At 43.0% G+C, this 23,820-nt stretch overlaps 2 protein-coding genes across 7 annotated transcripts in view; both read left to right on the top strand.

Annotated features, from left to right (window-relative positions):
* The window catches only part of LOC115585817 (serine/threonine-protein kinase WNK2), a 43,281-nt gene extending 38,270 nt beyond the window's left edge, over nucleotides 1-5,011 (top strand). Inside the window, exons 22-24 of the mRNA XM_030424467.1 lie at nucleotides 1,329-1,373; nucleotides 1,878-2,179; nucleotides 2,268-5,011. Of these exons, the coding sequence (XP_030280327.1) occupies nucleotides 1,329-1,373; nucleotides 1,878-2,179; nucleotides 2,268-2,618 (698 nt within the window). The 3' untranslated portion in view covers nucleotides 2,619-5,011. The remainder of the gene's footprint in view (nucleotides 1-1,328; nucleotides 1,374-1,877; nucleotides 2,180-2,267) is intronic.
* A 789-nt stretch (nucleotides 5,012-5,800) lies between these two features.
* brpf1 (bromodomain and PHD finger containing, 1) lies at nucleotides 5,801-22,395 on the top strand. Of its 6 annotated transcripts, none has more exons than XM_030423534.1 (16): nucleotides 5,803-6,069; nucleotides 7,358-8,138; nucleotides 8,442-8,631; nucleotides 8,710-8,997; nucleotides 12,004-12,521; nucleotides 12,676-12,865; nucleotides 12,993-13,124; nucleotides 13,628-13,756; nucleotides 14,402-14,807; nucleotides 15,500-15,808; nucleotides 15,896-16,174; nucleotides 16,254-16,401; nucleotides 17,878-18,011; nucleotides 19,156-19,271; nucleotides 19,620-19,774; nucleotides 21,245-22,395. In XM_030423534.1, the coding sequence occupies exons 2-16, from the start codon at nucleotides 7,396-7,398 to the stop codon at nucleotides 21,426-21,428; spliced, it is 3,921 nt and encodes a 1,306-aa protein (XP_030279394.1). In that variant the 5' UTR covers nucleotides 5,803-6,069; nucleotides 7,358-7,395; the 3' UTR covers nucleotides 21,429-22,395. The 6 variants fall into 6 exon arrangements, with proteins under 6 accessions (XP_030279395.1, XP_030279394.1, XP_030279389.1 ...); XM_030423529.1 differs by having other exon boundaries at nucleotides 5,804-6,069; nucleotides 12,984-13,124; XM_030423531.1 differs by lacking the exon at nucleotides 5,803-6,069 and adding an exon at nucleotides 6,257-6,458 and having other exon boundaries at nucleotides 12,984-13,124.
* Nucleotides 22,396-23,820: the final 1,425 nt, after the last annotated feature.

Here is a 23,820-nt window from a genome sequence, read left to right as displayed (position 1 = left end):
TTTAGAATGACAAACGTACAGGGAGTTGAAAACTAAATAAATTTTGCTTGTTTGTGGAGAAGGGCGTCGTCACTGATCAGCCACGTCCAACACACATTATTGCAGCCTGCCTGAAGGTGCACTTAGCCCTCATTCTGGAGATGGTCCATCTTGGACACAGCTTGGCTCAACTTTGTGCACTTTAGACTCGTAATATAAACACAAATCAGCACGGCACGTTGACTCAGCGCGGCTTAATGTGCTAATGGAAAAGCCTCGTATGTGTGTGTGTGTGTGTGTGTGTTATATGTAAGAGAGACTACCAAAGCCTTTACACCCTATTTATTTGTCTGTTTCCATCCACTGTTAATTTTGATTGTATAACATCTCCCAAGTCAAGGCACTTTGCCCAAGTCAGTACTCCTGTGTATACTAACACAGAGAACCCCCACACCCCCTTCCCTGATAGGCAGGACCCTTTGCTGTGGTATAGGAGAGCTCTCTCTGTCCCTCATGTTTGGACGGAGAAGACGTGCATGGTGCAGGCGCCAGGCAGGGCACTGATGGAGACTTGCTCCGCCATTTGAAGGGCTGTATCATCAGTATTACTACTTTATTTTTCTCCTTCCACCTCTCCTGAGTTACCTGCATGTTTCTGACAAGTGCTGACATCACTGAAGTGATGAGTCCCAGCTAGTATCTGTGTGCTCTTTCAGTTTCAAGTTTTATTTGTTTTGCTGTCACATTTTGTTTCACAGGCATTCTCACATCGACAAAGGGATCTCCTTTTAATCCAGGCTGCAGTCCTCCTTTCTTAGAAAACACTTAGTATCTTGTTGTGGTCTCTCACTTACATTTAATGCACCATTAATTCATACCAAATCTTGCAGACAAATAAATCCAAATTATGTGTAAAGGTGATTAAATGGATGATAGTTTACCAGATTACTGTCCAACACAATTGTTCTAGTAATTAATTTACAGGGCAGATTAAAGTCTGATGGTCTTCATCCTGAAAAGGTTGTTAGACAATGCAGGAACTGAACATTCAACATAACAACCCAAGTCTCACAGCTAGGTGTGCTCTCTCTTTTTTTAAGCATGTAAGGTGCACCCGCTAGTAGTCAACTTTTCCAATGATTTCGCATTTAATAAGAAAAAACACTTAGGCTCCTTCTTCCAGTCCTCCTCACTGATTCTCAACCCCCTTGTCCTCCTCTTCCTCTCTCTCTCTCCCCAATTGTTTTGATAGCTGAATGTGCTTTTGAAGCAGCTTGTCCACATACGTGTGGTGTTCAGTGTGTCCTGGCCTAACTGTTTGTGTCTTGTGCTGTTTTACCTTCTTATAGGGTCCACTCTGAAACGACTATGTCTAGGCAAAGAGCGCAGTAGTAGTAACTATCTCATTTACTTTCTTACTCTCTGTCTTTCTTCCTCTGTCTTCACTATTTTAGTCCTCCTTGTGTTTGTATGTGCACTTTATTTTCTCTTTTTGTTTTGTCACTTTCAAAGTGTGACAGTTACTGTTGAAAATGTGGGTAATAACCCTCAGATTGTTGCATTGATATAAGTTTGTTGTTGTTTTGCATGGCGGTGTCAATGTCTTGATTGCTGAATTTTGTCATTGCTTGCATATCAAACATTTCATTTGTCTATGATTACTCAGAAAAGTCATTTATGTTGTAATCTGTTGGCTGCTCTGTTGGCAAAATGTGTCACAGTACATCAGTTGTGTACTCTGTCCTCAACAAAACCATAGGGACTATTATGCCGGTACTGAAAGATGAAGGTGATATTACAGATTCAAGTGCCTTAATGATGCCATACAGCAGCCAATTGATTTGACTGTCCCATTTCTTTGAACTGGCCAGATTTCTAAGACCTTTGTGCGTTTTCAGGGTCGTCTCTCAACACCACCACAGCTCAGACGGCTGCCAGTCAGACACCGCCTTCGCTGACCGCAGCCACACCCTCACCGTCTCCCCAGCCACTCATGCGGCTTGCTCAGGTGCAGACAAACAACAGCAACAACAAGAGAGGCACGTTCACCGACGATCTTCACAAACTCGTAGACGACTGGACGAAAGAGACCATCGCGGCAGCCAATCAGCCTCGGCCCTCTCTTAACCAAATCAAACAGCAGAGACGCCAGCAGGACCTGGAAGGCAGAACGCCACCCATGGGAGCAGCTCCACGTGAGGTATTCGAAGGATTAGGATCAGTTTTCGGATTTGATCTATGACATTTTGAGGTGGACGTCATTGTACAACGGCTCCCTTCTGTTTCAGATGAAATGCCATGTTGGTCCGAGCAAGTTCCAGCTGCCTCTTTCCTGCCCCCTGACTGCTGCTTTAGGCCCTGGTTTGCCCACATCCCTAGCTCCCAACTCTTCCGCAATGTTCCCTCCTGGGTACCTTATGCCAGCGGGCTCCTATGGCGGGATGGTTCCTGGTCCTCTTTACTCCCAGCAGTGGCCTGGCATGCCTAGTCCCGTAGGGTCCGTGGGTCCTGTAGGCCTGCTTGGTGCTGCACGAATGATGCCCTATGCCACAATGGCAAACGCAGGGATCAAAGCCTACCCTCTGGTCATGCATGACCCAGAGAATGGCCCCTGTCCGAAAACCACTAGGACTACCTAATCTGCCAACTAAAATGTGTTAGTGTGTGTGAGCAAGATGGTCCAACTCCACTCTGTTCTTGATCGCCAGAGCCACACATGTACATATTCCGATGTTGTAAATAACATGATGGGAGTGTTGATAGTCTTTATACAACACCTATATCTGTAGTTAAATGTGTGCGCGCGTGTTTGGGTGTGTGTGCGCGTGAACGTATGTGTGTATGCTATACAGTACATGTTGCGTATGTATGGGATACCTAATGCTTTTTGGCTTTGGTCTTGACTAAACTCAGCCATACAAGACATTTTGTCTGCGGTCACGAAAAAACATATTTCACTTTATTCTTTATTAATGCAGTTTTCACATCGCCTTTCTCTGTGTTAAATACACGTTAAACACTACATTGGAATCCAAATACAAGTGGTTTGAGATACATGACAGGACAGTATTTATGATGAATTATTTGAAGAAATGTAGTGCCTTGATAATTGATTTATAGATTTTTTTCTTCTTCTGTGAAACAAAGCATGTCTGCATCCAAGTTATTTTTATTTAAAGCTTGAGTGCAGTCTCTCTTTTTTTAATGCATTACAGACACTTTTGTTTTCGGTTTACATATGAATGCCCTTGTAGTACTGCACTATTAACACAGTATATGCTCTTATTTAAACAATAAAATCATGTTTTAACCCTTGTTTACTTTCCACCCCTGTGACAGATGGAATGCCATAGTGGTGAGATGTACCGTTGCCTTGCAGAAACAAATGGTTAATGTGCGACGGATGAGAGAAGGAGGAAAAAAAAAAACATTACGCCAGCAGCCAAAATCCACTCTTTCAGGTCAAATGGTTCAGTCGGACACGGCCTCTTTTTAGGGCGAATGCGTTGGGCAGCACAAGAGGTGTCAGTGTTGTAGCCTTGTGCTCAGATGAAAGGCGGTGTCCAGAGCCATATATACTGTACATAGCTCTTTCTACAGTATGTACCTCTGGTAGTGTTCGGATCAGAATGTAGCAATTAATATGTGAAGGCTTGAGGCTTTAAAGTGCAATTTAACCCCTCCACAAAGCTTTGATCGTGGCCTTGCCACAAGCCTTATCTCTGAAGTGTGCAAAAAGGAGCAAGCTGAAAAGTTGAAGTTGAACAAAGTTACAAATCACCAAGCAACAGAGCAATAGATAGATGTTCCCCGGCAAAGTATAAACACAACAAACCACCACTCAAACTCTGAAAGTCACTACTGCTAAATGTTCTTTCAACTTGGCTGTCCTATTACTCAGCATACACTGTATGTCAAATGTTTTTGTGCAATCACCAGTTAAGTCTGACGTTGTGTTTTAAATTATTTGATGTTTAAAGCTTGATTTTTTATTTTTTTTATTTTTTTGATGCTGCTATCGTCTGAGGCGATTCCACTGTACAGTTAAGCATTCTATTCACATGAGATGGTACGAAAAAAGAACAACTCCTCAAATTAAACAAACAAGACGCTCACAAAGCAGTGTTATTGCCTTGTTGAAATTTTGATGTTGTGGATTTATGATTTCCCAGGCTGCTTTTGGTGATAGCCACTTTTTATTTTCGTTTCCAGTAATATATATATTGCAAAATTCAAATGATACTTGATGCGGGAGATTTGCACAACATATGGTCTCCTTTAATTCCAACCTATGTTAAAGAGTTTCCTACACTGTATATAAGTGGGTGTCACCGCCTGTACTTTTATATCACTGAAAAGCATGGCCAACGTTTCATGTTCCACAAAGCAAAGATAAACAATAGAGCTTCTATGGTTAGATATCTCACATCTCCACAACACATTTGAACGGTTTCAGCACCCCAATCCTGCCAAGCTGTGAATTGTACAGTTTTCTTGTAGTTTATATTTGTACATTTTGTTTGTCTGACTGTTTAGGGGGTGTCGGTGGCAGTGGAGGGGTTGCTTTGATGTATATTATTCCATCAATTCGGTTTGAATTGGACTTTTATAGGATATTATGCAGAGTCTTCTGCTTTGGTGAAATACTTCCAGTAGTAAGAGATTTCTGTTCTCTGTCACTTGTATCTGTTTTTGTTTCATTCCACCTCCCCCTCGCTGCTAACACACAGGGAGCAGACGGGGGAGTAACTATTGTTGGCGTGTTCATCCGGATGCAGTGGTGGAGCAGAGGGGCTGGGATTGCACAGAGGAGGAGCGGTTCAAACCCCTTTTTCTTCTCTGCTTGTCTCACTTCTCAGCAGACAACATTGCCCCCTGGTGAATGTGCTCTGACTGTCAAAAAGCTTGTGTTCAAACTGTGTGGGATTGCTTCTGCCTGCTGTATGTCCCACTGCATTACCCCACCCTACCCTGCTGCACTCTAATCACAGACTGTATGTTGAGAGAGAAATAAATATTATTTTGTGCTTGATGGTTTGTTTCAATGTTGTCTTTATTTCTATTTCATTTACAAGGCTTTTATTCAAAGTGCATAATCTGATTGCTTACAAACATTCTGTAGCATTGAGTTAAAATTATTATGTATAAATATTGAAGGGGCACTATGTACTTTTGGAGAGGAAATTAAAGCTCACAATTGTATTTTATTTGATATTATGAGGTAAAATTACAAACTCAGACATATTTAGTTTTCATTAACTGACTAAACAAGCTGTCCTTAGAGGAAATAAGAAAACAGTTTGAAGCTAGAAAGGTGGCGGGGTCTGCCACATAAAATCAAAGTTAAACAGTATGAATGTGTGTTGTCCTTTAAGGTCAGTTTGTGTATTCAGTCATGAAAAAAGAACAAGTTTGCCTATTTAGTTTGTTTATGAATAAATTAAATTTTAAAAAAATATCTTTCTATTCTGATTAAAATGTTTTCCCGAAAACTACATAATGCACCTTTAATTAAGATTAATTCCATCAATGTATATATAATTTTTTTTCAGTGTCCATTAAGTTTGCAGAATCAATTAATAAATCTGACGTGAGATCAGCCCAGACTCGGATGTTTTCAAGCTCGACTCGGCGGACATCTTTGAAACGCATCCACAGATTCGCCACAGTCAACACAAATAACCTGTGGCCGAGCATGTCCGAGTATACATTTAAAAAATAATTATTTTTAAAGACTCCCAGAGCAGAATGTCATGACAACATACCGGTTAAAGTGTAAAAACGGGCTCTGTTTTGAACCCAAACCCGGAGAAATAGATCCCGCTTTGTGTGGCGAATGTGTCGGCCCGCGGTCCGCGGCGTAACGTTACAGCAACGGTTGCCCCTTTTGTTCAACCGAGTTCCTGAATTATTCCTAACACAATGAAATGATCGGGATATTATACTGTTTCATAAAAACATTCTCACTGTTCCTACGCTTCCCGTGGCCTCATCTGGGATTATGTTAATGAATTAAACTCGATCTGCAGCCCTCCCGATCTGATCTGGTTTGAGGTTTCGGAAGCACGCAGTCTTGAGGAACGTGGAGTAGTAAGTGTTTATAACCTTAGTCCAGATCTGTAGCGTTTAACGGTTGAATGCTTTGTTTACGTGGATAATTGGGTCACATTTTGACTGTTAAGGCTCTTGTAAATTAACGATAATCTTACTGTTCTATCTGAACCCACAGTGAACCAGAAAACACGAAGTAGTAAAAAAAAAAAAAAAAGCCCTAATGCATATTAAGCATGTCTGGCTATTTTGCTCGTATCGCTCGTTATGGAGCCATTTCACCACTGAGAGGGGGGACTAATCGGCTGATCGATCTTAGCTATTCGATTAATTAGTAGACCTGATCAGACATGATGTAGTAGTGTGGTAACCTCGTGAAATCAGACGGTGTACTGTAATTCTGCAGCTCAGTGTCTGGGATTCACAGGGTGAGGTCATTGTGGAGGGAAACAGCAGAGAGCTGAATGGCCACACAGTGTTTGTAACTTTGAACACTATTCTGTTTATTTAGCGTTGTGAATTTCGCTAAAAAAAATGCTCTGGTACGTGAATGAGACACCTCTTTGTGCAGCTAACGTCTCCCCTGCTATAAATTAGCACGCTAATTAAACTAACCTAGTTGACGTTACTGAGCTGAATGAAACACAGCGTCGGCTGACGTGAAGAAATAATGCAAGTTAGTAATACTAGTTGATATCTTTAACTCGTGGTAACTAGCTTTATTCTCTTTGGCTCTGCTGTTCGCAGAGTGTGCTGCTGTTGTTTGCTAGCTGATGTTAGCTTGCTGGCTAATAGCGCCAGGCTGCAATGTTTCATTGTTTGACGTTGGTGGGGCTTCAGCAAAATGCTAAAGCTAACGTTAGCTGGATTAAAATAGATTAAAGATGCTACATATTGGGATTTCCAACTACGTTTTTGTGCTGTGCATTAATGCTGTAGACAGTTCTGTTCGAGCTCATGGGCTGTGTACAAGCTTGACATCACTGTCAGATTGACTCACTGTTGTGCCGTTTGTTTAACTGCATGCTAACAGAATATAACTGTAGTTAGCGAGGAAGTGAAGTAAACATATTGACCTAAACTGCACCTGTTATTGGGAAACATAACAACAATGTGTTTTGCCAGTGGGAATAGGGGGGCATGGTCACGTGACTGCACCATAACAGGTGCACATTGTGCAGGCACGACTTGTCTAGACTGGAGTCTCTAACTACTGCAATGTAATTACATTGGCTAGTGTTTAATAATGTATTATGTTTTGAACACATACATAGCTATCACGATTGCATATCTGGAATTGTCCTCCTTTGTGTTTTCCCTCTGCCAGATGTAAACCTGCACAGCATCTGTCCCAGCAGTGGCACAATGGGGCTGGACTTTGATGTAAAGACATTCTGTCACAATCTGCGGGCCACCAAGCCCCCGTATGAGTGCCCTGTGGAGACTTGCCGTAAGGTCTACAAGAGCTACAGTGGCATCGAGTATCACCTTTACCACTATGACCACGACAACCCAACTCCTGCGCAGGCCCTACCCCAGAAAAAGAGAAAGGGACGGCCTCCCCGCGCGTCATTGGCTGGGTCAGGGGATACGGACGATGGTGGGGGTAATGGAGGTGGAGGACCGGGGCACGGGGGGAATACACCTGGCAGCCCTAACCGGTCAGAGCGCTCTCACTCCCCGGGCAGAGAGACAATGACTTATGCCCAAGCTCAGCGCATGGTGGAGCTGGAGATCCAAGGACGGATCCACCGCATCAGCATCTTTGATAACATTGATGTGGTGTCAGAGGAAGACAGCGATGCGGAGGATGCTCCGCCATCTGGTACAGGCGGCAGTGGTGGAGGAGTGTGTAACGGCAGCGATGGTGGAGGCGGAGGCAGCGAGGTAGGAGGAAGCGGCAAGGATCGCCAAGATATCCCTTCTTCTAATGGGGGCAAATCCACTCCGAAGTCTGGGAAGCATAAGAGTAAAGAGAAGAAGAAGGATGGCTCATCTCATCATCACAGCACTCAGTCCGGGCCTGCGGTCAAGCTCCCGGAGGCGGTGTTCAGAGAGCTGGACCAAGAGAGACCTGATGCTCCTCCTCGGCCATCATCTTACTACAGGTCTGTGTTGACAATTATAAGCTGGTTGATTCATAATGACACGGCAGGGTTACGCTTACGTACGTATTTGCAGCTCACATTAACACAGTCAGTCACAACCTTGTTTGCAGTTTCATAGTTTATTGTTGTACACATATCAGGAAATGAATTAAACCTCAGATTCCTTATTCTGACATTATTTCCTCTTTTAGAGGAAAGTTGAAGTTTCTCCTATACCCTAGAAAAAACCCACTCCTTTACTACGCATGTACTATTATGTAACGATATAAACACAGTATCTCTTCTAACCACTCTGGTGTTCAGGTACATTGATAAGTCTGTGGAGGAGCTGGATGAGGAGGTAGAGTACGACATTGATGAGGAGGACTACATCTGGCTTGACATCATGAACGACAAGCGGCGGCGTGACGGTGTGACACCCATCCCTCAGGAGGTCTTTGAGTACCTCATGGACCGATTAGAGAAGGAGTCCTACTTTGAGAGCCACAACAAGGTACCTGAACTGAATGAAAAATTATCTTTTAACCATGAAACATGCATAGAACGTATCCAACTCTGATCTCTCTCTCAGGCAGACCCCAGCACCCTGATCGATGAAGATGCTGTCTGCTGCATCTGTAATGACGGAGAGTGTCAGAACAGCAACGTGATCCTGTTCTGCGACATGTGTAACCTGGCGGTACACCAAGAGTGCTACGGTGTGCCCTACATCCCAGAGGGCCAGTGGTTGTGTCGTCGCTGCCTGCAGTCGCCAAGTCGAGCCGTGGACTGTGCTCTCTGTCCCAACAAGGGCGGAGCTTTCAAACAGACGGACGACGCACGCTGGGCGCACGTCGTGTGTGCACTCTGGATCCCAGAGGTAGATACACACACCACCACACGCATTCTTGATCAGAGCCATAAACACGTAGACGCAACATCGGCTGCTTCGGCTCGTTGCCGCGATACATCAACATCGCTGCCAAGACTGGCCTGTAAACAAATACAAGTAGATGTGGGAACTGACTTTTTCATGAATAAACAGCACTATAATGTTTTAATGAGTTACTTTGTATTCAAGGGTTTATGATGTAGCTACACAAAGCACAAGAAACTTTTATTCCCAGCTACTTAGAATCTGTAAGCCTGGTGTCCATACACACTCCTCTTTTGAGAATCTAGACTGAATAACTGATGACAAAACATTTTTGACTACATTAGATTATATAAACTTGAATGTAGGGCTGGGCGATATGGCCTCAAATCAATATCACGATATATTGAGCAACTCACCTCGATAACGATAAATGAACGATAAGTAACCCCCCCCCCCCCCCCGCACCTAAATAAAAGGAAAAAAATTCCTGTGTATTTACAGAAATGCCACTTTAAAAGGACTGTAAAACTACATTGTAGTTAAGATTTATATTATTTATTTAGTAGTTAAGAACAACTGATAGGCACACGATTGAACAGCTGAAAAGCACAGATTACTTGAAATGACAACAACTGAACAGGTTTAAAAGTATAAAATATACAGTCCCTTATAAACAAATTCTAAGCTTCTCGCTTCTCCCTTTTTTTTATTTCTTCGAATTGAATCACGTGGTTGTACTGCAGGTGGTGGAAGAGGTTGGATGTAAATAAATAAACATTTTGAGGACTTCAGAATCAGAATCTAAGACATGAGACAAAATAGTAGAGAAGTTGACATTGCCGCTTAATAATATGTTAACCTCTTGAGCATTAGAGAACTTTTTTTTACCATTATTTTCTTTATCATTATATATTTTTGATAGACACAGAATCTGTTTCAGAAGTCAGTTGGTCACATGACATGGAAGCTATTGAGAAAAAAAAAATCAAGATTTCTGCATATTAATATTCATATAAAATAGAGGAAGCACTAAAGTACAATAAACATAGCTGTGTCTCATTCGTCCAGTTTACTAATACAATCTGCTGCTGGAGTCACTGGGCCCCATGACATGGAAGATATTGAAAGAACTGCAATTATTTTGTATTAATATATTTATGCTAAGTAATTTGATGACAGTCCCTAAATCAGTTTCCAGCGATTCAGTGCCATGTTCTGGGAGGTGAGCTAACCGTCCTCCTGCTGCTCACACTGGGTGAACCTCAGTAAAGTCACGGCTGGACCCGAGTAAAGCTTAGAATCAAGCCCGACCCGAGCCCGTGCACGTTGTGTCCGAGCCCGGCCCGACACACTGAATGTAATTATGAGCCCGAGACCGATTTAAACCCGACAACTATTTAATACGTGGGCTGTTATAACTGACGCTCTCGACTACAATTGCGAGTTGTTTGAACTACAGAAATCTTAATGAATAATGCAACAAGTGCCGCACTTAATGTACTCAACAAAGCCGACAAATGTTATTATCACGGCCCACGACTTGTTTAAAATGGGTCCACAGTCACACCTCCGACTTTCCTCCAAACTTGCTCAAAGTTAATTCTACTGTTTTTATTTTTTTCTTTACATCTTCATGCTCCATGTTGCACTTAAGCTACACAATCAGTGATGCCGGTAACGCGTTACTAGTTTTGTCATTTTCCTTAGTAAAAAATATATATTTTTGCTTTCTTCTTGCGTCTCGGGGAGTGACGTCACGTACGCGAGAAGTCACGTTTTCCAGCATGAGGACACTCACGTGTCAGACCACGCAGAAACACAAATGCAAACAACAATGGAGGGAGGAGAGAGGTGCGCGTTTTCTAGCTGGAAATACAGTCATTTGGAGTGAATAAAAAACAAAACACAAATGGCATGTTGCAGCCTTTGAACGCAGCATCATTACACAAACTGTCCGCCACTCACAGCGAGAGTGGGTTCACTTGATTACTAACCTGGCATAGCTGGTGTCGCATCAGCGGGCGGAGTTTGCTATCAAATTAATGTAAAATAAGCACGTCGGTATACGCCGGGGTAGATTAATCAAGTGGACCTAACATGTGACCCTAGTGGATGTTATGCCTATGACACCGAATATACCGACATGGCCAAAATGACGTCGGTTATCGTTGTAAATTTCGGTATCGGTAAATTTTCGGTTTATTGCCCAGGCCTACTTGAATGTAAAAATGACTTAATGAATTCGGTTGAGAAATTAAAACGTTGTAATGCTTATTGTACAGAAATACCGCAAGTTCCCCCGTTTACTTGTGTTTGTTTACAGGCCAGTCTTGCCTTTTCCGATATGGGAGAAACGATGACGTGCGCTCCAGAGCCCAATTAGGCATCTACATTGTGATAGGAACACTGCACCGTATCCTGTGAATTTGTAGTGCACACAGCTTTCATTTCAAGTTTGTTTCCATTAAATTTGAAGTTGCTTTAATTTTCCTTTGTCGGCTGCATTTCACCTTGGATGGTTGGACAGTTAGTTGCTCAACTCGTTTGGTCACATGTCAAGCGAAGATGATGTAATGAATACCATTAGATGCATAAATTACAACTGAAATTATATAACCTGAAATGAATAATGTCAGTGTTGATATTCAGTCTGTGATCTCATTTCTACCTCTAACCTTGTGTCCCGATGTTTCTAACAAGAACTGAAAATATAAAAAGCTTTTTTTGCTCTTCATTTTGTGTAAGGTAAAATGCTCTTTAAATATTTAGGATACCACATTGATATTTTTCATTATCTGAGCATGGTGGGCAGATTTACACTTTGTGCAGGACATTTGTTCAAGTAACAGAAGTGTGGATCAAAAAACAATACATCTAAACCATACAATACGACAGGAGTTTTTATTTAGCCTTCAGCTAACCATGAAGTTTTTTGTTTGTTTTTTTGCTGCCCAGGTCTCCCCTGGATTAGAGCATTGCATTAAAGTGAGTTTTGCTGCTTTTCCTCAGGTCTGCTTTGCTAACACAGTCTTTCTGGAGCCGATCGATAGTATTGAGCACATTCCTCCCGCACGCTGGAAGCTCACCTGCTACATCTGCAAGCAGCGTGGTTCCGGCGCCTGCATCCAGTGTCACAAAGCCAACTGTTACACAGCCTTCCACGTCACCTGTGCCCAGCAGGCGGGCCTCTACATGAAAATGGAGCCCGTAAGAGAGACTGGGGCAAATGGCACTTCTTTCAGCGTCCGCAAGACTGCTTACTGTGACATCCACACGCCCCCGGGATCAGCTCGACCTTTGGGGGGAGTCGGCGGGGCCAGCATGGGTTCGTCTCACAGCGACGGTGAGCTGGAGGAGGATGACGAGCCCAGCATCGGCCATGATGATGACTCCAAAGGCTGGAGCTCCGAGCGAGCCAAGAGAGCGAAGGCCAAGTCCAGGCTGAAGATGAAGAGAGCGAGGAAGATCTTAGCCGAGAGGAGAGCTGCTGCGCCTGTGGTGTCTGTGCCCTGCATACCTCCCCACAGGTACGTACACACTGCACATTTTACCGGTACTTTTATACAAAACTGAGTGAGGAACAGCAGGATTACGATTTAGATACCTGTGTTTTTAAATCATCCTTACCTGCTGGAACACATTCATACCACGAGAGTTCAAGAAGTGTTTGTTTCTCTCCAGGCTCAGCAAAATCACCAGCAACTTGACGGTTCCCAGGAAAAGTCAGTTCATGCAACGACTTCACAGCTACTGGACCCTGAAGAGGCAAAGTCGAAATGGCGTACCTCTGCTACGCCGGCTCCAGACCCACCTGCAGTCACAACGGCATATTGACCCACTCCCACCACAGCCTCCGTCACAACTCCCTTCAGTAAGCAGAGTAAATTGGTCAAATAAAATACGCAGCAACTCATTTTCAGCTTATGTTACTGTTATTCTGCACTTGCTTCAGTCAGTCGTCTAACATGTTTTTGGGTTTGCGCGAACTGGCGTCGCAGCGGGACAGCGAGGAGAAGCAGTCGGCTTTAAAGGAGCAGCTGAAGGCGTGGCAGAGACTGCGACACGACCTGGAGAGGGCCAGGCTGCTGGTGGAGCTCATCCGAAAGAGGGAGAAACTCAAGAGGGAGACGGTGAGACACAAATTAGCTTCATCTCGGATACTTACGGATATCCAAAACAAAACACGAGCGACATCGGTTTGAGCCAGTCTTCTTGGATTTTTGGTGTAGGCTTCCTTCCATGTAGGCAATGTAACACCCCCTCAATAATTAGGTCCAAAAGCCATTTCAGTGCTATATATTCTTAATCCTTAAAAATGTATTCCATTTTTCCCAGACGATAAAGTAAATTTTGTTGTGATCAAGTGTTTGATGAGGTGGGATGGTAAAGAGTCGGTGGGGATTTTTTAAAATTTTTTCCATATTTTTCCAATCTATACAAGTGGACTACCAAAATAAAATCTGCACATGCTCCTGGCAACTTATCGAGTCACACACAGAGTGTGTGGCTGCATCCATATATTTGAGTTGAATTTGTGTGCACATACATAATTCTTACCACACAGATTTCTCTATGTACATTTCTCCAGGCGGCAGGTGTGTATTGTTTCAAAACACTCTTTGTGTGTGTTCAGATTAAAGTTCAGCAGATGGCGCTGGAGATGCAGCTGACTCCCTTCCTGGTGCTGTTGAGGAGCACGTTGGAACAGTTACAGGAAAGAGACACTAACAACTTCTTCACTGAGCCTGTACCGCTGGCAGAGGTAAATACACATGCGCACACACACACACACACACAGACATTTAAGAGGTTTGCATATTCATTTGAGCTGAGTGTCCTGTTTTCATATCAGTGTCATGTCAGAAATCTGTAGACATTTATTTTGAATTGATACAATGCATGTTAAACGATATATCACCCCAATTGATACAATATAAAAATGTACTGCACTGCATAAAATGTTTAATGGGAGTTACAGGCTGTGAGTTAATAACAGAGAGGGTCAGGACCAATTAAAGGTTTTTATATTTGAGTCCATCCACAGGGTATCTTTAATGTGATCTAAATGAGCTGCAAATGTGTGTTTTTCCATGTAACACATGTAGAAAGGAAGCAAAACAACACTACTATTTTATAAATGTGGCTGCTGAAGAATAGATGCTTTGCCTCTGTAACATCAATGTTATACAGAGCCTTCACATCCAGGGGATACTGTCATTGAATTCTAGTAAAATACAGACTTTGTTTATTCTGTGTGAATGTGCTGCAGGAAACAATCGTTGGGGTTAACTTTTAAATCACCTGTACAAATAGGGCTATAAGAACTTCTACACACTTTCAACTACGAAAGTTTACTAGAACCTGCAGGTCACGCCTCTTCCTGATCTCTGCCCTCTTTCCTCTCCAGGTGCCAGACTACCTGGACCATATTGACACTCCAATGGACTTCCAGACCATGTGGAACCTGCTAGAGTCCCATCGCTACCTCACCTTTGAAGCCTTTGAGGCAGACTTTGGCCTCATTGTCAACAACTGCCTCAAGTACAACGCCAAGGACACGGTCTTCTACCGTGCCGCCCTGCGCCTCAGGGAGATGGGCGGGGCGGTCATAAGAACCGCCAGGCGACAAGCTGAGCGGATAGGCTTTGACTACGAGACCGGCATGCACCTGCCCAGAGAGCCGAGCCCGGACAGTCAGCGCGACCAGGAGAGAGACCGAGAGAGGGAGCGAGAGAGGCTGCGGGAGAGGGAGAGGCAGAGGGAGCGGGAGAGAGAGAGAGAAAAAGACGGGCTGTTGTCCTCTAATGAAGATGGTAAGTGAACCTCTCTGACTTTGGTTGGGTGTGTTATGCCAAAGCATTTTGTATGGAAATTAAAGTAGGAAGAGTAGGCGAGAGGCAAAATGTGTCAAATGTGGACTTGTAGGTCATGCAACAACATTTTGTGGCCACAATACCTTGGGTCTGGAGACAATGCAGTGTGTTCTAAAATGACACGCACTGAATGCTGAATTTTGGAACAGGATTTCCTTGCAAACTATTTGTGATGTTACAAATCATGCTTGACGATCGACCCAGATAGGTTTTTCAGAAATGTAACACTGTAAATGAAAGTGGATGTGAAAACAGCCTTCTAGTGTCAAGCTGCTCAAACGTTCAACGATAGGAACGAGCGGAAAAAACATTTATTTTATTTTATTTATTAAGTTTGACGAATCTTGCAGACGTGCTGAATTTGGTACAGCGCTTAGACAAATACATCTAGATCATCAGATTTCAGATTTTGACTGTACAAAGCAGTTCACACATATGGGCACAATACCAGCAGACAGAAGACATTAAAGATTACACAAGAAATACACCACAAATAATACCCAGAAATCCACATCCTGAAGCACCAGTCAGTGTGTGGTTTTTGTGCTGCAGTACAGTTTCTGGAACAGTGGCTTTTTTAGGTTGCTCTACTTGAAGTTGTTTACCAGCCTGTTTCTCCTTGCCCCTCACAGACCTGCTCCTGCCGGAGAACAGGCGACGGCTGCCGCTGGAGGAGCAGCTGCATTACCTGCAGGTGCGTCTCGATGAGGTCAGCTCAGGAAAGCACAGCATTGGTCAGTCTCGTAGAGCCAAAGCACTTAGAAAGGAGATCAGCGTCATCAAGAGGAAGCTCGCGCACCAGCGGGAGGGAGGCTCCGGTATGGGGGGCCGGGAGTCTGTTGGAGGAGGAGACCGGGGTTCTTCCCTGCCGCATCATCCGTCCTCTGCAGGACACCACGATGAGGGGGGAGAAAGCAGCAGCCAGGAGATTGGTGGGAAAGGTATGTTTAGGAGGATTTAAAATTTCATTAATGTTCAGGATGAAACAATAATGTCAAAGTAACCTTTGAATCTCTCTCTCCCTCAAGATCTGAGTGTATCCTCGTCTGCCCTGGCGCCAGAGGTGGGCCGTCGGACGTCTGTCCTCTTCTCCAAGAAGAACCAAAAAATGGCTGGACCTCCCAAAAGGCCAGGACGCCCCCCTAAGAACCGGGATGCTGGCTACGGTGGCGCAGGAGTGAGCCAAAGTCCCATCGGTCCCCCTCAGCTGCCCCTGCTATCACAAACCAGGCAGAGGAAGAGGCCCCGCAGCCCCCACAGCAGCTCCACCTCCGACAGCGACAGTGACAACGACGACTTGCTCCCAGGTGCAGTAGACAATTCACTAATAAACTTAAACCTACAATTCTTGAGTGGCTTACACTCACTTCGCTCTCTTTTCCTCAGGGTTGCCAAGTAACGGTTTTGACGGAGGAAACCAGCCAGTAACGGAGAGCTTCCGCGTTTACAGAAGTGAGTCTCGTCTCCCTCGTTCCAGCTCAGACTCGGAGTCCACGACCAGCAGCAGCAGCAGTGCCGCTTCTGACAGGACCAGGTGATTAGTGCGCAAATATACAGGATGTTTCACTAGATACAGAGCAGTAAGCTCCTCTTACTCAGAGTTTTTTTTCTTTCGCCTAAGAATCAAAAGGCTATCAAATTACTTGCAATAACTAACCCACTTGGCAAACTCCTTTAGCTAGCTCATTGTTTTGGTTTTACATCACAGAATTATGGTCTATTCCTACCTATTGTTGTTGCTGCCAGCAGACAAATAAGACATACAGCATTAGCATGTACAGGGTACTGTGCCTGTAAGCTTGTTATTCTCCCCCAAAGGGGCAATAAAAACAATGAAAAATATTTTCTTTCACCCAAAAATGTAGTCTGCTTACCCACATATCCTGTCTGATGAGGTTTTATAGTCCACAAAACATTTCTGGAGCCTCACAGCAAAACAGCTGCTTCATTTGCTATATAAATAATAGAGTAGATGGGGACTTGTTTTAAAAAGTAAAAAAAAAACAACTGAAAATAAACATAAAATGGCTCCATACAACTTGTTTCTAGTCTCGAGAAGCCCCAAGATCTCAAATTGATTTGACAGTGTTTGCACCCTTTTTAAGATGAAATCTTCACTGTAGCTGCTAAGCTAAAAGCGTGCACCCCGTCTGAAGTGGATGCACGCGTCAAAGATGTAAATGTTGTCTATTCAAATCAATTTGGGATCTCGGGGATGCCGGTGACTCGGATTACGCTAGACAAGGTGTATGGAGCCATTTTGTGTATTTTCTAAAGTTGTTATTTTACGTTTTAAAACAAGTCCCCATCTACTTCAGTTGTTTAGGAGATTGCTACGACGCTGATTCGCTGTGAAGGTCCAGAAATGTTTTGTGGACTACGAATCTCCTCCATCAGCACGAGGGTGAGTAGACGATGACTGAATTTCCATTTTAGGGTGATCTTATCCTCCAATTCAGCCTTAAATGCAAAAAATATGTGTATTGCAAAATATGCTTACTTGCTTTTAGGTGACTTCCTGGAATCTTGTAATCACTGTGAGTTTGCCAAGAGGCCAGCAGTGACTCCAGGAAGTCGCTGCACACAGCTAAGAAACATCTCCCATCCTGTGAAACTGCAGCTTGTTTTAGCATTTAAAGAGCAGCTTTGAAGTGAACCAGGCTAGCTTTTTTCCCCCCATGTGATTCCTGATTTCTTCATGTTAAGCTAATGCTATGAGATTCTCAAGAGAGCAAAGACCCAAACTTTCCTAGGTTGTCATCTCAAAGGTATTATCACTTTCATACAGTTAATAATATGTAATAATACAAATGATTTCAGTATAACTAAACAGATGCGAGTAAAAAAAAAAGGATGGGATTAAGATCTGCAACCCTCTTGTTTTATAGCACAACAGTTGGAAAGCAACCAGAGAAGTGTGATGAGCTGCACTCAAGTGGTGTTAACATGATAAACACTTGTTATACACTCATTTGTATCTTTAAAGTCCTGTCTCCCCCTTTTCTTTCAGCACGACCCCCTCTAAGCAGGGCAGAGGGAAGGCGTCGTTCTCTCGCTCTGCCTTCCAGGAGGACAGCAGCGAGGAGACGTCGGGCACCGAAAACGATTCATACTCCGTCGGGGGATCACGGAGCGTTTCACATTGTAAGCGTTTTCACACGTTCAAAGCCGCACGCACACACACGCCTTCCATTTGTCACTGTGTCAATGATTAGTTTCTATTTATGTAGCTAGTGAGTGACTTCTCAGAATGATTTCAATCTTGATGTTGCTGGTACTTCAGTGAGGGCGAGCTGCCATGTCTTTGAGTCGGTAATGAAACCAGTATGATCATTAATGTATTTGATCGCATATGTTTTGAGCCAGTGCCTTTTGTGAGTAAGTTATGTGTAACTGTTTCACATATCATGGTTATATAGTTGTTCTTTTTTTACACCTACGCCAAGGATATCGTAGAATGTATTCATTTATTTATAACGCATTTATTCATATTGTCTACCGTCTGTTTGAAGGTTTCTTTCTTTTTACATAATTACTCATAGTTCTACAGTATATTCTTGTATTTAAAAGAACAAAAATTTAAGAGAGCACAATTTGTTTTCTAATGCTGTCTATAAGATTGTATATTTTAATATTTTCCTATTTCATTATTATGCTTCCGTCATTACCAATTTCATTATTATTTTTATTTTTATTTCATTCTCTTTTTTTTTATTATGTACTCACTTGTTAATGAGATCTTGATCTTAATGCGACCTCCTCATTAAATAAAGTAATTCATAATAATCAATAATGTAGGAATTAAAATTATAAAAATAACTGATACTTCTTACAAGTTAATCTGCGACTTACAATGTCTTTAGCGTCTACCTTTGCTGTAACAGCTAAAAATGATAACAAGCTGAAACGGCATGACATTTTCAGCACTAGACACAGACATGGCAGCTGTTGTGGTTATTGTCTTTGTCAAAGAGGGAAAATTAACTGTGACAAAGGGAGAATTTCTACAAAGGTTTCTGTGTGCATGACATGAAGTGTTGCAATGTTGTGGTGTTTTTCAGCTCAAATGGCAACCAACAATATTTGTTTTGGCCACCCAAACCAGCTCTCAACCATCTTGTCGGAGATGCATCTTCCGCAACCGTCCCAGTTTCCTCTTAACATAAACAGATTACTGTTATCAGAATGTCATATCAAACATTAAACTGGATCAAACCGGGTGCAATAACCTCTTGTGTGATTGCGTACATGATGACTGTTTCCCTCTTCCTGTGTTTCATGCCATCAGTGGTGCGTAGCCGGTCCAGGTCAGGATGCTGGATGACCTCTGATGACTACACTTCTCTGGAAGCTCTCGACCTGGTGTGGGCCAAGTGCAGAGGCTACCCTTCATATCCTGCTCTGGTGAGCCACAAATGAACAAGTACAACCCTGATTCCAAATAAGTGTGGACAATAAATACAAACAGACTGCAGATTTACAAAGAAAGTGTTTATTTGAAAACGGTTTAACAAAGGGTTCCCGTGTATTAATACGCTTGGGTTATTGGGATCCCGGGGCCATTTTATGTTTTTTTTGTTGTTGAATCGTAGGATGATGCTGCAACACTGTTTTGCTGGGAGGCTCCAGAAACTTTTTGCTGACTTGACTTTACATAGGCAACTCATTTAGAAGAACTATTTACTTGATTTGGACATTCTGCAGGTTAATGACTACACGTCTAACCCAACTCTTGCCATCATTTGCCTGCAGATAATTGACCCAAAGATGCCCAGGGAGGGGGTGTTCCATCGGGGTGTCCCAATCCCTGTCCCCCCTTTGGATGTGCTGAAACTAGGGGAGCAAATGACACAGGAGGCGAGGGAGCACCTGTTCCTGGTGCTGTTCTTTGACAACAAGAGAACTTGGTCAGTGCTTTGGGTCATCCTTGTGTCGTCTTTTTGTGTTCACTCAATGTGTTGTCGCTCATTCTGGGTGTTTGTCTCCTCTTTGTTCTCACTGACATTCTGTCATTAAAAAAAAAAAATCGTTGAGAAAGAGTACAGTAAAGTACAAGATGCAAGCAAAACAGGCGTCTGGTGTTACTGGATGTGTACACACAGGTAGCTCTGCGGCGGTAGTTCAAAGGAAACTTTTAGTGCCTGAATGCAAGGCGACAGAATGTTTAGCAGAAATAGGGCAATGTGGTTTTAAATATAGAGGGGGGGGGGGGGCTGCGCAATCACTTCTGTTCAAAGATTGCTTCTAAAAAGTGATGACAACAGCTGGTGTGATTCTTAACCACCTCCCTTAGAGGAAATTAAGTAGATAAACTGCTTTCAGTTTTTGTGTCTAAACTCCAGACTTAAAGAACGAGGAACTTACTTAAAGTTTCTCTTCCTCATGAAACATTTTGGCGTTGTATGCATTACTAACATATCTGTATGTTGATATAATCTCTCCTTGCACAGTCATTTCAGGGTCACAGCTTTTTGAACATCTGTCATCATATTTTATGGCGTTACTTTAAAAAAAAACCTTAGTTTGAATAAAGTGATACATCAAATAAAGTCAGTCAAATATGGATTGAAGCAGATTTATTTCACAAGATAAAAACAAGTTGTGGATTTCGGAAATAATTGCGTGTTTCTGTTTTCAATAAAGAGTCACTGGAAATGTTTGGTGCACATACGTTGGGAACAAAACTGGAGACCAATTCTACAAATGTTAATCTGACTGCAAGTGAATACAAAAAAAAAAAATCTGTGCTGCCTTTAAATGTTTATATATTCAAGGTGAACATTATAAATCAAGGATGGAAACTTTAACCTGTTCAGTACAGCCCGACATTTGTTTCTGCTTTTGCTGCATGTTTTTCTGCAAGTTATATTCACTGTGTTGACAAAAGTACATATATTCTTTTACTGAAGTAGAGGAACAGATACTTGTGTAAGAAACAAAAAAGTACTGACTCAACTTCTTTAATCAGGTAAAAGTGCAAGCTCTGACTTTTACTCAAAGTATAAAAGTTTTCCTCCGAAGGTCATTTCCACCAACCATTTCTGTAAAAAAGCTGACTGTTCCTCACAACCTCTGCCTCATCACCTCTTTTTCTCCCCATTCGAGTCACTTCTGTTTCCGTCTTGTTATGTCTTTTGCGTTGTTTTGTCCTGCAATAATATGCATCGTGGGTTGAAATCGGGCTTGTGATGTTGGGAAGGCGGCGGGCCGTGATGCAAAATAAACACAATCAGTAATTCCCCTCAAATGCAGTAAAACTCAAGCAACAAGCCTGTTTTAAAAATGTGTGGAGAATACAGATATTTGTGTTGAAATGAGGCGCAGTACAGTAATAAACTGTTTGTTGACTATGTGTCTGTATGCTTGTGTGTATCCAGGCAGTGGCTGCCGCGCTCTAAGCTGGTGCCGCTCGGTGTGGACCAGGAGCTGGACAAGGAGAAGATGCTGGAGGGCAGGAAATCCAACATCCGCAAGTCGGTGCAGGTGGCCTACCATCGTGCCATGCAGCACCGCAGCAAGGTGCAGGGAGACCCCAGCAGCGAGACCAGCGACAGCGACTGAACACACACAGAGACACACACCTTATTGCTTTGGTCCTTCGAGGTGTGATGGAATATAAACGTTTTCCTCCGTCGAGAGCCCAGCCCTCCGCCACAGAACACGAGAAACATAGTGGGGACGACAACGTTCCACTACATTGGCCGCCCCCTGAGACACACTCATGCACACTAAGCCGTATTTAATCTGACGTGTAAAATATTGTATTTAAGAGAAATGGAAAAAGTGGTATTAATATTAATGAATGAAAAATATGCTATATTCAGAATCATCAATCAGAAATATTCCTCGTCCGTGGTCGATATATGTTTAATAATGAATGAAATGATGGTTTACAGACTCAGAAAATGTACTGCACTATGATGCATACACGACTCTGCCTCGCCCTGACGTTGTTACACTTGCAGTCAGTCATTTTTTTTACATTTGAACAGGGGAACGCATGCAGCGCACATTAAGATGCACACCGGTGGGTTTGGCCGCGTATGTCGTTGGCTCAACGAAACCTTCACATGCAAGCGTCCACCTTTTCCCAAACAGAAAAAAAAAAGAGGAAACAAACAGGCCTGGTGCTAGTGTCCGGTCATTCTTCAGAGGAGCACAAAGAGAGACTGAACTGCGGGCAAACCCAACGTTAACGTTATTTATTCTGCTTACTCCTTCTTAACAAGGACCACAAGCTCGTTTTTACCATGGACTACTTCTAATCACTCCGGCCTCACGAGACGTCGTTGTCGTCATCGTGTGGTCTCACTTCTCGTCTGTCACGGTGTTCATATCTCCTGTTTTTACGGTTTTGTTAACGCACGCCAATCACACAGGCCAGCTGGTCAACGAATAATGAGGACTTAACTGAAACACATGAGCGCCTCACTGTCTGTCTTAGTCTCAGGCTGATGGCTTTAGAACTTTTATATATACAGATTGCATAAAGATAGAAGTTTAATAAAAAATAATTGAGTTTTTTAAACCTCTGAGTCATGTTGTGGTGACTGTGTGCTTTGTTTACCCTCAGTGTTCCACCTGGTTTCCTTCATGATTGCGAGAGACGATTGTTTTGTTTCCAAGCAACATTAGCGGTCAGGTTTTTTATGTTTCTCTGGAAGGACCGTCTATTCTCCATATTTGGTAGACAGTTAACTTCCTCTTTTTCTAGGGCACCTTTTAAACTGTAGCAGTCCAAGTTCTTTATTTTGTTTCCAGCGGTGGTATGGGGAAGTTTATTTGCGATGCAGATCGGCTTGGCCAAAACCAAAAGAAGAAAAATGAAGAAAAAAAAAAGCAAAGGAAAGGACTCTGCACCAGGTAGAGACGCACTGATTGACCAGCCAGAGACCAGAATTGGCCCGGTGTTAAGCATTATCGGCTTTGACTATCAACTGGAGATACCTCAACCCACCCTCAACTAGGCTGTCAGACATAACGGAAAGAAAGATTAAACATTTTCTGGTTCTAGGTGCTGTATTCTAGGCAGCTGGACTTGTTTCAGTTTCTTGAAACGACATCTGTAAGTCAGTTTCTCTGAACTGAAACAAGTCCCGTTGCCTGCGATACAACACCTAGGCTTACCCTGACTCTTTCTAATGCCTTTCTGTTCCCCTTCGCTGCCTGTGTGTGTGTGTCTGTGTGTGTGTGTTTCATCATGGGAGCCCACGGGGACGAGGGTGTTACTCAAGTCAAGGGTTATGAATGCGAGATGCGGAGGCTCTGTTGTCTGAACCAGGGCAGCCAACATTCAGCTGCAGTGCATTAGACAGACTCCTGCCATCTTTGCATACCAGTATACACTGTGCAAATGCTTATTAAGGGGAACGTATTGAAGTCAGACCATTTTACTAACAGGCTTCTGAATAAAATAGCTCACTAAATGTTAGATAAAGTGGCATACTGGATGTTATCGGTACAAAAAAAAAGCCCTGCCCAGTAACCGAGCATTTGATTACCTGATGCAGTTTTGGAGAAAAATGTTAAGTTATTTAGTCGTCAGTGTTTTATTATAGCCATGCAAATGTTTCTGTTTGTTGTCTTTGTTTTGTAGGTCTTTGAAAGAAAACTGCAATCTGTGCACCTCAAGTAACAAGGCCCCCTTTAAGTTAGTGGAAAGCCACCGTGGCCTGCTCGCCAGAGAAGCTCCAGCTCCGGTTTATGCAAACGTTAGCTCTTCCTACTGCAGGAGATGACAATCAGTAATTCAAATAACTTACTGCAGTGATTTATCCAATACTGATAGACAACCTTTATTGGTTAACAGATGGCAAACATGATCTCAAACTGCTCCCGATCCTCCCCCTCATCCATACCAAACATGGAATCTGAACACAAAAAGGAAGGGTCATCACGTCAGTGGTTCTTGGTTTGGTGCCAGATTGTGGTGTCAGCTGATTGAAGTCAATGG

Source organism: Sparus aurata, chromosome 7 (genome assembly GCF_900880675.1).
Source record: "Sparus aurata chromosome 7, fSpaAur1.1, whole genome shotgun sequence".
Classification (NCBI taxonomy): Eukaryota; Metazoa; Chordata; class Actinopteri; order Spariformes; family Sparidae; genus Sparus; species Sparus aurata.
Note: the sequence above shows the minus strand (reverse complement) of the source record. Positions and strands in the feature narration are given on the sequence as shown.

Excerpts from the sequence above, each read along its gene's own strand:
- brpf1 (XM_030423529.1), top strand. The coding sequence starts at position 7,396 with ATGGGGCTGGACTTTGATGTAAAGACATTCTGTCACAATCTGCGGGCC. Across the intron at positions 12,866-12,983 it reads CTCCGTCACAACTCCCTTCA|GCGTCGCAGCGGGACAGCGA; the intron begins GTAAGCAGAGTA and ends TTGCGCGAACTG. Across the intron at positions 16,402-17,877 it reads GCCGCTTCTGACAGGACCAG|CACGACCCCCTCTAAGCAGG; the intron begins GTGATTAGTGCG and ends CTTTTCTTTCAG.